We start from the raw sequence: 16277 nt of genomic DNA, 5'->3' as shown, positions 1-16277 counted from the left end.
TTTTGGAAACATGACTCATGATATTCAGTCACTGGAAGAGTTTTTCATTGTTTAGAAAAGTTTCAAAACCCTCTCTATTTCTGAGGTCTCAAGGTCGGCCAGTCTGGTTCCAGTCTGGTTCCAGTGTAGTACCTTCAGATGTTCCTTCAGGTGTTTTCTTACCTGAGAATGGCCAGAGAAACGTTCTGTTTCCATGGACTGTCTTTCCTCATCCCGATCCCAAAGCCGGAGCGGAAGAACAGTTCTCCTGTCGTCACCAGATCGCACTTCTGAGACGCTTCGAACTCCAACACAGCACTGTCCCAGATGAAGGCATGAAGTTTACTGCAGGAGGAGGAGGAGGAGGAGGAGGAGGAGGAGGAGGAGGTGGTCAGCAGGTGGACCACAGCAGTCTACAGAATGTTTTATTTATATTACATATATATATATATTGTATGTTTTATATATTTTTTATATATTAATAATAATAAACATAATCATTATAGGACAGACTTGAAAAATAGGTTGGAGCGCACTAACTTGTGCCATGAGCTAAAGTATTTTTTTTTCAAGTCTCTCCTGTGACTGTTATTTTCATCACTGATTAGTCTGTTGATCATTTTCTTGAAAACATTCACATTTAAGAAGTTAGAATCAGAAATTTTGACTTTTTATTCTCTTAAAAAATGACTTAAAGGATCAAAATAGCTGGTGATTAATTTAATAATTGATTAATAATCTTTGTGTGTGTGTGTGTGTGTGTGTGTGTGTGTGTGTTAATGTTTGCAGCTGTAGTGTGAAGTGTACTTGTCTCTGACGGCCTGGATGGCCTCGGCAGCGCTCTCGTAGTTGTGTTTCTCCATGTGCCGGTACATGGTGCTCAGCTCCACCTGCCGTCTGAAGTAGATATCCACCGAACTCTGCTTCACTGTGGCGTAGATGAACTTATCTGATGGGTTACGCAGCTGCACAACACAAGACAAAGACATGAACTGAGACATCTGCGTCCTGCGGGTGAATCACTTCCTGTCCTAAACAAACACTTAATCAAATGAATGAACTATTTATTATTATTGTTTGTTATTATTGTTTTTTAGTCACAGCAGAAACTGTCACAGTCACAGAAAAGTGCAGCAGTAGTTTAGTCACTTTAGTCTGCAACTTATGATTATTTTCATTATCGATCTGCTAATTATTTTCATATTTATTCAATTGTCGATAGAACGTAAAGAACCTGTGAAAAGGCTCTTTAAAACGTTAAAGTCATTGTTCTCAGTTCTGCACTCTGAGAAGTTCCTGCCCGTTTCCTCCGTATGTCAGTGTGTATACAGAGAGTATGGGCGTGGTCTCACCCTGGGGTCATTGATGCCAGTGATGCGCTCCTCAGGCCGGTCCAACACAAGGAAGGCTGCCAGGTTGGCAGTATATGAAGCTACGATGATCATAGCAAAACCTGCCCACACCATACCCAGAATCCTGGCTGAGAAACTCCTGGGAGCTCCTGCACACACACACACACACACACACACACACACACACACACACACACACAGACACATTATGACTGTCTGTGGCACTGTAGGACAGGAGGACGTCTCTGATTGGACGAACACTGACCTTCTCCTATCCCAGAGTTCAGCAGTACTCCCCATGAGAACCACATGGCGGAGGACAAGGTGAGGGCATCTTCTTCTTCTTCTTCACTGTTCACTTTAAACCTTCCAAACGGGCTGCAGGAGCACGCACACACACACACACACACACACACACACACACACACACACACACACACACACACACACAGGTCATATAACAGTGTATGGTATGTGAGGGATAATGTACAGTCAGCAGGTCATTATTATGAAATAAAGCCATCAAGCCAAATCAATGTGTTTTTCTGCGTCCGTGTTCCTGACATCTTTAATCACTTCTTAAAACACAGACCTGATGTCGTCTTTTAAAACATTTATTTGTGTTTATTTATGTTGATATTACATAATGTTGTCTATCATGTGTCGTCTCTTTATTTTATTTATTCTTACTGACATATTTTCATTTCTATTTATTCTTTGTTTTGCTTGTTTTCTGTTCTGTCTTATTTTTACGAAGTCTACCTTTAATTTGAGATTCTGTCTCGCTTCTGTTTGTCCTCATTGTTTTGCCGCTGTGTTGTCATGTTGCCTCCTGCTCCTCTGCTTTGTCTGTCAAAGCACTTTGTGAACTCTGTTTTTTAAAGGTGCTAAATAAATGAAGTTATTGTTTTTACTGAATTATCCTGACAGGGTTTATTTCACAAAAGTGAGCAGCTGACTGTACGTTATCCTGCTTGTTACCATGGTTATTTACAAAAAGAATCAATAATTTGACACAAAATCTTCATTTTAAAATGATCTTAGTGATTAAAAATGATTTTATTGTTCCTCCAGACTGAAGTATTTGTATGATACTGTACTGTATTCTCATGTATCTGTTTCTGGTTGCTGCTCAAAGTCAAAGACCACAAAGAAACGTCATTATATAAAAATAAATCAGCACATTGATCTAAAGTTCAAATGAGACTCCTGAGTTATAAACATCTGGATAAAACTTTCTATGATGGTACTTGTAGTAAGAGGTAATACAGTCCTTACGAGATGTTTATCAAAATTTATTATTATGTGCTGATAACAGCATCATAAACAAAGACATTTAAAACACTTCATTGGTGCTTAAGAACATTAATAAAAGCCTTATAAGATTATTGTAATTGTTTATAAGAGTAATGTTACTATTATGACATTGTTAAACTTCAACAGTTTTTGTAAAAAAAATGAGTAAGATTAAAGTATTCTTTATTGTTATTACAGATAAAATCAACAGCATGTTATAAAGTTCACTACACCTTCTGCAGCTTAATAAACAGAAATAACAAATCCTACATTATAACCTTATTAATGTTTAAACTGTTAACATGATTTTAATTAGTGGCCCCAGACTAATGCTGTTATAAAACATTATAATGAACTAATAAAGATTTTATTAAAGTGTACAATGATCTAAAACTTGTCTTAAAACAAACAATAAACTACTTATGATGCTTGATGATGATAATCTTATCAACATGTTAACTAACTCTTATTATGAGGAACTTGATGATGATGAACTGTGGTTACCGTGTCCTTAAAGCTGACTTGTATTGCATCATATTTTATCACGTTATGTAACGTGTCATATGGGCCTGTATTTATTGTGTTGTACCGTGTCGTATGGCTTCATTCTGTGTCGTATGATGTCATATCCGCGGTCCTGTGTTTACCTGAACCGGTCTAATAGGTAAAGCATCACTGCCACCACGTGGACCGACAGACCGACTAACAGCCACAGTGTGCTCTGGAACGGCTGCATGAACGAATCCAGAGTGCTGCGAGGGATTTCCTACACACACAAAACACAAAACACACAGATTAACACAGCACACACATCATCATCATCATCATCATCATCAGACACCACAGTAACAAACCTCAGCTTTTCTTCCTCTCTGTTCTTCTTATGTCATTTTTTCTTATTATTTCTTTTACATCATTTTAATCTTGTTACATGTCATCACACCTTTTAAAATATTTCCATCTTGTGTTACGTCATGTTACATCGTTGTTTTCATCTAGTTAACAACATACTAGTCAACATTTTCTTCTTGTTATGTTGTGTTATGTCTTGTTATGTCATTTTCATCTTATGTCTTTTTATATAATTTGTTACATCTTGTTACATTATTTTTGTCTCATCTTGCATTAAAATTATATTTGTGTTCAAATGTAGGGAGTAAAAGTAAAAAGTTACCAATAAATTGAATACTCGAGTATTTGTACTTAGTTACTTCCCATCTCTGCATCTCGTCAGCCCCAGTTAGTTTGTAGCTGTTATCATCAGCAGCTCTTTGACTTTTTACAGAAATAAATCCAGTCCTGCTGCTCTGCAGACCAAACCAACAAAACCTAAAATATTTTCTTGTACTTCCCACCTCCAAACCACAACAGGTCTGTGTCGTGTTCGGCCCCCAAACACTGCGGAGAGTCTGCAGCCCTCGCAGATCTGACTGGTCTGTCAGTTAAAACTCCTGACTGCTGTTTAGTTGTTGTAGGAATCATCCTGCAGAGTTTGTACCTGCAGCCGAAGAGCAGCTCTTCTCTGTTGCATTCGAGTTTATTTCTTGTGTTCATCTGATCCAGCAAAACATCCTGTAATCCTGCTCAGCAGAGGCTCAGGACTGACCCTGGACAGACGTGTTGGAGGGTCGATGGAAAATATCGAGCTGCTGCTGCTGTGAACTGGGTCACTGTGACCTCCAACATCCCAAAATATCTCTCAGACTGAAGCTGTGAGCAAGTTCACACCCACAATAACAGACCACACAGGGGAGTTGGGGTGGCAGATTCTCCAGTTTGGGATAATCTGATTCCAAAATATATAAGGAAAATTTGTGGCTGGTCAGAAATTTATAAAAGTGAAGCTTCAATGTCTCAGTGCAGAGACGACGCTTCCTCGGTTTCAATTTCACCAAACAGGAGGTCACATTAAAGGCTTTAATTTAGATGAACTTTCAGAAAATAACTTGGTTTAAAAAAAAAAAAAAGGCAAATTAACAGTCAAACTGTTCTGGCCACATTTTGGGCTCAGTGGAAAAACATCCAAAGATTTGGAAATGTTATATTTTTGGATTTCTAATAGTTTACATGTTTCTTTTTAATTCTTTACTCGTGCCGGAATAACCTCGTGATTTTGAGTTAAAATGTCTTCCTTTATATTAATTATAAATACACAACATACACAATATATGTTACAGAAGTCTTCCTCAGATGTGAGGAGTATGTCTGCAGTGAGGTCACCATATTTTATTTTGAAAAACACTGTATTTTCTATCTACATCTTTCCAGTGGGCCGTCACAATAAGAGCAGGCAGAATAATATGTTAATTTACTAAAAGAGAGACTTGATGTTTTCTGACATTAGCAGGAAAAAATATGTGCAAATATTTCTATCTGCCAAGATGAGTTGGAAAATGTTGACATATCGGCAAAAATCCAATACTGTGCATCCGAAGCTTGTACTTCAATGATGTTTTTAATTTACTTAAATCAATAATCAAACTAAGAATGAAGTGATGCCAAGACTGAGAAGTGGCTGATGGCTCTGAGCAGTTTGCTGTTTGTGTCTCTCATCGTCTGTTTAACAAACATTGACTGCAGCTCTGAAGAGATTTTCCAAAATCCTCGAGGTCCTCCTCAATCTGCTGTCCCACTATGACATCATATCTGCTCAACCAATCACAATAGATGGCCACAAACCACCCTGAACTGGATTTTGACAGGCTGACCCCACCCAGGCTGACCCCGCCTGACCCCGCCAGGCTGACCCTGCCTTGCCCTGCCTGACCCCGCCCAGGCTGACCCCGCCCCTCCCCAGTGTAAACTGGAGCAGAAGCAGCGACACACTGGACCACAGACTTACCTTCTTGACGAGGATGGTGAGGCCCTGGTATTTGAAGGGTTTGGAGAACTCGATGTACTGAGCACGTTCGTTGTTGATGGTGAGGGGAGCGACAATCATGTCGGCCAGACCTCCCAACAGCTCCCCCATCATCCCGTTCCACTCCTTCTTATTACTGTTGTTCACCTGCAGGAGGAGCAGAGAGAAGGTCACACACCTGAAGTCCATTTTCTCATTCAATTTTTTTTAATAGAATAAGCAGAACTGAATGTCTCTGAATAATAAACCTTATTAATCAAAGTCTTATTAATATGTGATCAGTTATCAATATTAATTTTGTAAAACTGACCCAAAAAAGTGGAGACAGAAGCACTTTGACAGGATTCAGGTGAGGAATAACAACCAAAAAAGAACTTTCTCCTGTGAGTTTAAAGTTGAACTTTTTCAGTTACAGAAACTGTTAATGGTGTGAAATGAAAGAAGCTGGAATTATTCATCTCTGTGTTTTGAGGAAGTCAGATGTTCCTCGACTTTCTCAGGTGTCTATAACAGCCTGTGGACAGACTGACTGGATTCTGGATGGTTTATTTTGAAAATCCAAAGGATGTGACCTTTATGCTTCGGAGCAGTGTTTCTCAAAATTTTTACACTGTGTACCACCTCAGAAAATATTGAGTTCTCCAAGTACCACCATTGTTTTGTGCCGTTTGGTGATGTTTTTGAAGTATTCATTTTCAGTCTCTTCATTGTACCTGTCCTTACTGCCCTGCCATCACACTTAAGACCGATTGATTAAGATTAAGATTTCATTAGAAATGTTGTGCATTCTGATCGTATTATGTTTTGAAATTAATTTATTTAATTAAAAAAAAAATCTAAATATTTCTGACATTCCACCGCGTACCACTAGAGGGAGCTACACGTACCACGGTTTGAGAATCTAGGCTCCAGAGTGTCTCACCTCTCTCCAGCTGCCTACAGCATCAACAGTGTGCAACACCAGCTAACATTAAACATGGAGTTCACCAGCGCCGCCAAACGCCCAGCACCCACCACGACCCCAGAGTCCAATATCAAGGCGAACATTTCTGCAAAACATTGTGATGTTGTGCTTTTAGCTGGATAACGTTACCTCCTAACATTAGCCTGTTGCTAACACAGGCCAATTAGCTAACTAACAAAACAAATTCAAATTCATCCAGACTCCCAGGGCCGATCTGATTGGCTGGCAGTGTTTGCATGTTGTTTTGCTGGCTTGGTGTTGCTAATCTTGACTTGCTTGCTCACTAGCAAAATACCATCTGAGTGGATGTGTTAGTTGGCTAGCTGCCAACTTCTTTCACCAGCTAACTGATCCATGATGCTAACTTCTATATGTAGACAAGGGATGCAACAATTTACTGAATATCATGATGATGCAATAAAAAACTCTCTATACTGAACTGGACTGTGACGATAAATTATCTACAATTACATGCTTAATTATTTTATTTTATTATTTGTATCTTATTTTCTAAACTGTAGTGTTTTTTTGTAGTTGTACATAATTCAAACATTCACTGTCAAAGATAATTAATACTGACATGTTTAGGTTACGGCTGGTACTTTAATTTTATTTTATTAAAGAAGAAAAGCAGAAGCACTTTAGGTCAACAGGAATAACACATTTTTATGAACAAAAAATGCTGCTAGTTAAGATAAATGAATGAAGTGACGGAACAAAGCAAATGTGTAGCCAAGAGTGACGCAAAGCAAGGGCAGCTAACTAGCTAACTGTAACCTAAGCTAACTGTAGCCAGCTAGCTATAACTTAGTTACACTGCATGGATCTGGTTTCGTAATGTTAGCAGTAAGCTTGTTAATATCATGAAGCAGTAACGTTATTCTACATTTACTTTCCATCTTCAGTGCTCATTTCAACATTCAGTCTCGTGTTTGTCACGTCACTGTTTCAGCCGACGTCCAGGATGATGCTCGCCCGCGACTACAGAGCACGAGCAACATGACGCTGACTGCATATCAAGAGATTTAACTGAAATTCAGCTTGGTTTTATACTTTATTAGAAACTGATCTCAGCTGATGAACATTCGGTCTGTTTCTGATTTCTAAAAGGGAAACAACAGATAAAAAACACTCAGACAAATATCATCTTATTGTAATGAAGCTGAGTCATCCATCTGATATTAGTGGCAAGAGCTGAAATTTATCAACAAATCTTTTATCTTTCAGCAAAATTAAGCAGATTTCTACTACAAATAAATCTTTAAAGAGGAACGAGAGGAGAGGAAGAAGAGAGGAGGAGGAGGAAGCATTAGAGACAGACTGCTGGAGGGAATGAAAATGGAGGTGATGGAGGAGGTGAGAGGAGAGATGGTGTCATCTGGAGCAGCTAAGAGAGCAGCAGCAGCAGCAGCAGAGAGCAAGAGAGTAATGACTAAATGTCTCTCGGCCTCAACAAGGTCAGAGTCAGGGACTGAGCGGTGGTCGCCATGGCAACAAGCCCCAATGATGTGCTGGCTGTGTTGAATCAGTAAACAGGTCAGACAGACAGAGAGTCGCAGAGACAGACGTCAGAAGGACAAATTTAAACGGAATTTAAGAGAAAAATAAAACACGTTTCCGTCCAGTACGGTTACTGTCAGCTGATTGGTCGATTCTCCAGCAGGTCAGTGAAACCATGGAAAACACGATGGAGATAATATACAGCAGTACAACAAACAAAATATGATTGTTTTATTAGGTCTCTGAGCCATATCAGCTGTTACATGAGCTGCTGACAGGCTGCCTGCAGTCCAGACCTGCTGCTTCATTATGAAGCACAAAATACGACAACAGAGACGCCGGACTGTTCAGAACCTTGTTAACAAATGAAGGAACTCTGTCCGCTGAAATACTACAAGGCTTTTACATTGAAAAGGACACAGGAAGTTTGTATATTAACACCATAATACAGTCAGTCACACAGGAGCAGGGTAGCAATGATCAGGTGATCGTTGTGGGAGTGTCTACTTTATGACCAATAATCCTGTATCGTTTGAAAAAACAGAACTTAACGGCCAACAACGCCAGATTTTTTTTTGTAGATTTATAGTTTTATTAGAATTGTTAAAGATACTAAATGAAGACTCCTCGATGTATACACCGACAGACTGCAAAAAGACTAAAACAAAACAATACATAAACCACACAGAGCCCTTTAAAGGGATAATGCATCAAACTTGTATCTAACGAAGAAGAGGGAGGCATGAGAAAATACTCGCAGTGCAAACAAAACCTACATAGAAACAAAAAATGACAGAAGAAATTAAAAACTAAGGAAAATAAACATGTTTTTACAATGGTGTACAATAAGATGGGTGACAAGATGGTTTATATACGAGTCAAACTTGAGAGGCAAAACTCAGGGTGGAAAATGTCTCTTTACCAAGATTTTAATGAGGAAATCGGCCACCATCTACACACACACACACACACACACACACACACACACACACACACACACACACACACACACACACACACACACACACACACACACACATACTTACTCGCTCCTGTGTGCCAAATTTCCCATCAGCCACCAGGTGAACCTCATAGGTGAAGTTCATGCTCATTGCCAGCTTGATGAGCAGGTCGATGCAGAAACCATAGCAACACTGAGGGACAATGGGCTGACCTGGAGACAGACAGACACACACACAAACAGTGTGTAGGTGTCAGTAGATGCGTGTCTTAAAGACACAAACACGTTTCTGTGGGCGGGGCTCCTTTAGAACAAGTTGATGTCACCTATTTTCCTGCACCAATCAGAGTTCAGCAGCAACTGACAATGTTTGTTTATCAACTTTAACTTTAAATTGTGTTTATTTTGTCATGAATTTTTATAATTTTTACAGCTGCAATGATTAATCAACTATGAAATTATTTGTCTACTATTTTGATAAATGATTAATTGTTTTGAGTCATTTTTTAGGGAAAAAAAAGTCTAAATTCTGTGATTTCAGTTTCTTAAATGTGAATATTTTCTGGTTTCTTTCCTCTCTGACAGTAAACTGATGATCTTTCAGTTGTGGACAAAACAAGACATTTGAGGACGTCATCTTGGACTTTGATCAACATTGTTCAACATTTTGTGACATTTTATGGACCAAAACAACCGATCAATTATTTCAGAAACTGATTGAGAGGAAAGACTTGAAAAATGGGTCCAAAAACGCTGTAGCTTACGGGTGTGCTTCCACGTGCTACAACTTTTCTGGACCTGTGTCTCAATTGACAAGACTGTGACGGTATTAATTAATCAATTAGTGATTTTGAGTAAATTTTCAACATTTTACGGACTAAACTTCTACTGATTAATTCAGAAGATTATTATTAATCAATGTGAAAATAATTGCTAATAATCAATGATGAAAATAATTGTTATAGGAAAGACATGAAAAATAGGCCCAAAAATGTTCACCGTGTGCACCAACATTTTTGGACTTATTTTTCAATTGACAAGATTGTGACACGATTTATATTATATTTTAATTTTTAATATTGAAAAAAGTTGCTGTTAGCATGTTGTTAGCCACCAAGTGGCAATCCCAAGATGCACTGGGTCTCTGTGTGTGTGTGTGTGTGTGTGTGTGTGTGTGTGTGTGTGTGTGTGTGTGTGTGAGTGTGTGTGTGTACCTGGGATTGTCCCGTTGGGTCCTGTACAGATCACCTTCTTGATTAAAACTCCATTGACAGTATACTCCTCTTTACACGTCCCGTCAGTCTTTGTTGGCTTCACGTAAACAAACGGCTCCTGATGAATCGTCACAATCTGAACACACACACACACACACACACACACACACACACACTTTACCTCTAAAATTCACTGAATGCACCTTTACAAGAAAAGTACATGTCACATTAACAGTAGCAGTACCTTCAGTTTAGTTGACATCTGGTATCCAACTGGTTTCTCTGTCTCTCCTCCAGGCCAGATGATCTTCCTCTGAGGGTTCATCACAACCTGAAACACACACAAACACAGACACACACAGAAACACACACAGGTTGTGATGTTGTTTCAGCAGGTCTCACTGTGACAAGCTGACTAAATGACAGCATCAATACTGCATCTGTGCATCAATAGTTAAACAGACAGGGGACTAACACACACACACACACACACACACACACACTCCTGCAGTCCTTCAGTGTGTCTGAATCTGGATCCTACATTTTATAAAGCACCTGCATCAAGTTTTTAATACCTGAGAGCAGACATGCATCACTTTCCTGTCAACACAACGACCCCACCCACTGTAAGGACTGCTGCTGCCAGATTAAAAAAAACTGGTGTCACCATTTCTAACCACTGCTGCGTCACATTTTACAGGTCAAACAACTTTTAAAAAAATTTGGCGTTTTTGTTATTTCCTCAAAGAGTGAAGGGCAGTAAAAGAAGAGACATGTAGCTTCAAGCCGTCAGCAGAGACGATGAAACGGTGGAACCAAACAAATGCATGTTCCTGCTCCAAGTTCCTGCTCCACATCTTACAGAGTCCTGCTCCAAGTCTTACTGAGACCTGCTCCAAGTCTTACAGAGACCTGCTCCACATCTTACAGAGACCTGCTCCACGTCTTACTGAGACCTGCAACACGTCTTACAGAGACCTGCTCTACATCTTATTGAGTCCTGCTCCACGTCTTACTGAGTCCTGCTCCACGTCTTACAGAGTCCTGCATCACATCTTACAGAGACCTGCTCCACGTCTTACAGAGACCTGCTCTACGTCTTACTGAGACCTGCTCCACGTCTTACAGAGTCCTCCTCCACGTCTTACTGAGTCCTGCTCCACGTCTTACAGAGACCTGCTCTACGTCTTACTGAGACCTGCTCCACGTCTTACAGAGTCCTCCTCCACGTCTTACAGAGACCTGCTCCACGTCTTACAGAGACCTGCACCACGTCTTACAGAGACCTGCTCCACGTCTTACAGAGACCTGCTCCACGTCTTACTGAGTCCTGCTCCACGTCTTACAGAGACCTGCATCACGTCTTACAGAGACCTGCTCCACGTCTTACTGAGACCTGCATCACGTCTAACAGAGACCTGCATCACGTCTTACAGAGACCTGCTCCACGTCTTACTGAGCGTTGCTGCTCCACGTCTTAGAGACCTGCATCACGTCTAACAGAGACCTGCATCACGTCTTACAGAGACCTGCTCCACGTCTTACTGAGTCCTGCTCCACGTCTTACTGAGTCCTGCTCCACATCTTACAGAGACCTGCATCACGTCTTACAGAGACCTGCATCACGTCTTACAGAGACCTGCATCACGTCTAACAGAGACCTGCATCACGTCTTACAGAGACCTGCTCCACGTCTTACTGAGTCCTGCTCCACGTCTTACTGAGTCCTGCTCCACATCTTACAGAGACCTGCATCACGTCTTACAGAGACCTGCATCACGTCTTACAGAGACCTGCATCACGTCTTACAGAGACCTGCTCCACGTCTTACTGAGTCCTGCTCCACGTCTTACAGAGACCTGCATCACGTCTTACAGAGACCTGCTCCACGTCTTACAGAGACCTGCTCCACGTCTTACTGAGACCTGCTCCACGTCTTACAGAGACCTGCTCCACGTCTTACTGAGTCCTGCTCCACGTCTTACAGAGACCTGCATCACGTCTAACAGAGACCTGCTCCACGTCTTACTGAGACCTGCATCACGTCTTACAGAGACCTGCATCACGTCTTACAGAGACCTGCTCCACGTCTTACTGAGACCTGCATCACGTCTTACAGAGACCTGCATCACGTCTAACAGAGACCTGCATCACGTCTTACAGAGACCTGCTCCACGTCTTACTGAGTCCTGCTCCACGTCTTACTGAGTCCTGCTCCACATCTTACAGAGACCTGCATCACGTCTTACAGAGACCTGCTCCACGTCTTACTGAGTCCTGCTCCACGTCTTACTGAGTCCTGCTCCACGTCTTACTGAGTCCTGCTCCACATCTTACAGAGACCTGCTCCACGTCTTACAGAGACCTGCATCACGTCTTACAGAGACCTGCATCACGTCTAACAGGGACCTGCATCACGTCTAACAGAGACCTGCATCACGTCTTACAGAGACCTGCTCCACGTCTTACTGAGTCCTGCTCCACGTCTTACTGAGTCCTGCTCCACATCTTACAGAGACCTGCATCACGTCTTACAGAGACCTGCTCCACGTCTTACTGTCCTGCTCCACGTCTTACTGAGTCCTGCTCCACATCTTACTGAGACCTGCTCCAAGTTGTACCTGTGATCCGTTGAAGACTCCAACCTGGACGAGGCGACCTGGTTTCTGCTGGTAGTTCAGGATGCTGTAGGTGGCAAAGCGCCGGTCGCCATCGTCGTTAAACTCGATACGTCCTGTTAGACCGTCAGGGTACTTTGATGACATCAGCACCCTAGACAGCCAATGAGAAAGTTAGAAAGTCAGAAATCTATTTTTGTGTTTATTCTAAATTCTTCCTGAGTACAAACAGGTCACATGACACTGCTGTGACAGTGGAGCAACACGGATAAACCTGATGAGAGTGGACCTGATGGTGAATGTGGGTCACAGAGAGGAGAGAAGCACAGACAGATTTTTATGTTTTCATGATTATTTTTTGGGTTATTTTATAAATTGTGACGGCATTAATAAAATAACTAACCGAGAAAATGATCAACAGATCAATCAACAATGAAAATAACCAATAGTTGCAGTCCTTAATAATCATGAGTTTTCATAAAACCACATTGTCTCCAGCACTTTGAATCCTCTGAAATGTTTTTTTTTCCCTGAGCTGAAGTTTTATTGTAATTTAAAATATGTGAATATTAGTTTTTAGATGTGTGTGTGGTGTGGAGGAGGTTTCAGCTGCATCTCATTGTGTAATCCTGTGTTTTATAAAAACAACAAAGCTGAACCCTGAACCTTAAAAATCTGAATTATTCTCTCCTGTCTCTCTCCTGATTATATAAGTGTTCAGTTATTATATTTATTACGGATGACTCATCGTGCTCTGTGGGGCTGATGAAATGGATCCGAGGCGATTCGGTCTGACCACCTAACGCCACCCCGCCCCCACCTCCTCCCATCACATGAACCTGCACTTGACCTCATTAGCTTGTAGCGGCGAGCGGAGCAACATGAGATTATGGTTGGATGAACCCGAGGAGCTACTGGCCTCCATTAGCCCCGCCCCCTCCCCCGTCACCCTCTATCTGTGCAGGAAACATCAGAGCAGAGGAGCCACGAGATCCAGATCTGTTCGTTTACATTTTTACTGCACGTTAATATTTACAACATATAAAAAAATAAATTCAAGTTCACTCTGTCTTGAGTTGATGTTTAAACTTCAATTATGGTGGAAAATATATTTTGAAAATCAAACTCTTAGTTAGAAACCCAGGTAACGGGCTAACATCGTAGTGATTACATTTATTATTATTCATTAAATGAAAACTTATTTTCTATCCAACAGAGTTGCCTTTTTTTATTTATTTCACAGCGTTGTCGTAGTGAGCAGCCATTTTATTCTTTAAAGTAGGTCTGAGTTCTGTTAATACTAATCAAAATATTTAAACCATTATTAAGTTTTGATTTGGAAGAGCTACAGAGTCGACATGTTGAGACACATCTGATTATTGAATGGATTTGTGAAAGTGAGACAGGGGTCCTTAGGGTATAGCTCTCCCTTTTTATGCCTGATTAAATCGGGTTTTTGTTGAGATCTGGGACGCAACTTTAAAGGGCCAACATTTTCATTAAATAAAATATCTACATTTTAAAACAAAGATGATTATAACAGCACATTTTACACCCATGTTATCAGTAGATATTGTTAGTTTTAGATTTTGAAGGACTGGAACACATTTTTAAATAAAGTTTGATGTTGTGACTTCTTGTCTGGGACGAGGCTGTTTACTGGAACATAAACAGTTTAGAAATGAGAAAAAATAAAATAAAAAATAAAAGCAACCCAAACGTCCCATAAAATAAATGTATTTTTTATATATCCATCATTAAAGAATTCATTTTCACCACAATTGTGAATTAGAGTGTTGATGTTAATAATTTTAAAGGATTTTTTAGTAGGACAGTAATAAAATGAATTGATTAATAAAATGATTTCATAAAACCAAATCCACCTAAATAACCAGTGAACATCAGAATCTCCATTTTAACGACCACAAGTCTCAGTCTGTTGTCTTACTTCCATTTATCAGCCACTCAGAGTGTCTCTTTATCTTCACATCTGGATCTACTGCACATTTTCTGTTGAGTGAGATAAACCAATCAGCTGGAGTGCAGACGGGACCTGAAAGGACCCGACAGGACCTGATGGGCCCGACAGGACCTGAAAGGACCCGACAGGACCCGACAGGACCTGAAAGGACCCGACAGGACCTGATGGGCCCGACAGGACCTGAAAGGACCCGACAGGACCCGACGGGACCCGACAGGACCTGATGGGCTCGACAGGACCTGAAAGGACCCGACAGGACCTGAAAGTACCCGACCGGACCTGAAAGGACCCGACAGGACCTGACAGGACCTGAAAGGACCCGACAGGACCTGATGTGAATATTTTCTGGTTTCTTTCCTCCTCTCTGACAGTAAACTGAATATCTTTGAGTTGTGGACAAAACAAGACATTTGAGGACGTCATCTTGGACTTTGATCAACATTATTCAACATTTTGTTGACCAAACAACTGATCAATAATTTTAGAAAATGACTCACAGATTAATCGATTATGTTAGAGGACACGGACGCACACCACGCACTCTAACATTTCTGGACCTATTTTTCAGTTGACCAGATTGTGACAGTATTAATTAATCAATTAATCATTTTGAGTCATTTGTCACAATTTTTTTAACATTATGGACCAAAAAACTAATTGATTATTTTAGAAAGTGACTGACAATTTATCAATAATGAAAATAATCATTACAGGAAAGACTTAAGAAATAGGTAAAAAAAAAAATGCTGGTGTGCTTGGCGTATGTTCATGTGCATTTTTTGACCTATTTTTTAATTGTCAAAGATTTTATCACAATTAATTTATCTATTAAGTTAAAATAAAAAAAACAAATAATTAAACATTTGAGTCATTTCTGATCATTGTGTAACATTTTATGGACTACACAACTAATTAATTAATCGAGAAAATGATCTAACCATTATTTTCAGCTTCAACTGAACTGTTCAGTTGAAGCTGAAAATAATGGTTAGTTGCAGCCCTGATTTTATTCTGTTACGACATCATGTGACCCAGGTTGACCTCTGATGTCAGCGCATGGACACACTAACCGTTTGAAGAGTGGTCCCGTCCTCCAGATGTTGGTGTTGCCCACACAGCCGCGCGGCGGCTCTGTGATGTTCTCCTTCTCAAACAGCTCCTGCAGTGACTGAGCCACCACCGCCACGGCGTCCGTGATGTGCGCCGACTCATTTTTACCGTTAATCAGCTGGAGTCCCAGCAGGCCTGCAATACACACGCACACACACACGCACACACACATACACAGACAGCAGAGGTCACACACACAGCAGGAAGTTAAACAGGCTGCAGATTGAAGACTGCCCTCATTCACACACACACATTAATTAAAAACTCTCACACACACTTTAAATTAATTTTACACATGTAACTAAAGGAGTGCTTCAGTGTAATTCACACACACACATACACACGCTCAAGGCTTCAGGCGTCAGGTCAGTGTTCAGTAATACCAAACTGCATGCTGGGAGTTCACTCTGAGAATCACAGCCGTTTGTCTCTCAGGACAGAA

At 40.7% G+C, this 16277-nt stretch overlaps 1 protein-coding gene across 7 annotated transcripts in view; it reads right to left on the bottom strand.

Annotated features, from left to right (window-relative positions):
- The window catches only part of grin1b (glutamate receptor, ionotropic, N-methyl D-aspartate 1b), a 60587-nt gene that overhangs the window by 19483 nt on the left and 24827 nt on the right, over positions 1-16277 (bottom strand). For all 7 annotated transcript variants that reach the window (XM_084727773.1, XM_084727774.1, XM_084727776.1 and 4 more), the window contains 11 exons: positions 15796-15970; positions 12748-12898; positions 10371-10457; positions 10127-10262; positions 8998-9125; positions 5470-5634; positions 3275-3393; positions 1597-1709; positions 1332-1480; positions 787-944; positions 163-324 (listed from right to left, as the gene is read on the bottom strand). In XM_084727773.1, coding sequence (XP_084583899.1) covers positions 163-324; positions 787-944; positions 1332-1480; positions 1597-1709; positions 3275-3393; positions 5470-5634; positions 8998-9125; positions 10127-10262; positions 10371-10457; positions 12748-12898; positions 15796-15970 — 1543 coding nt within the window. The remainder of the gene's footprint in view (positions 1-162; positions 325-786; positions 945-1331; positions 1481-1596; positions 1710-3274; positions 3394-5469; positions 5635-8997; positions 9126-10126; positions 10263-10370; positions 10458-12747; positions 12899-15795; positions 15971-16277) is intronic.

This window comes from Lutjanus erythropterus, chromosome 10 (genome assembly GCF_056507025.1).
Source record: "Lutjanus erythropterus isolate fLutEry1 chromosome 10, fLutEry1.hap2, whole genome shotgun sequence".
Lineage (NCBI taxonomy): Eukaryota > Metazoa > Chordata > Actinopteri > Lutjaniformes > Lutjanidae > Lutjanus > Lutjanus erythropterus.
This window is presented reverse-complemented; position numbering and strand designations above follow the sequence as displayed.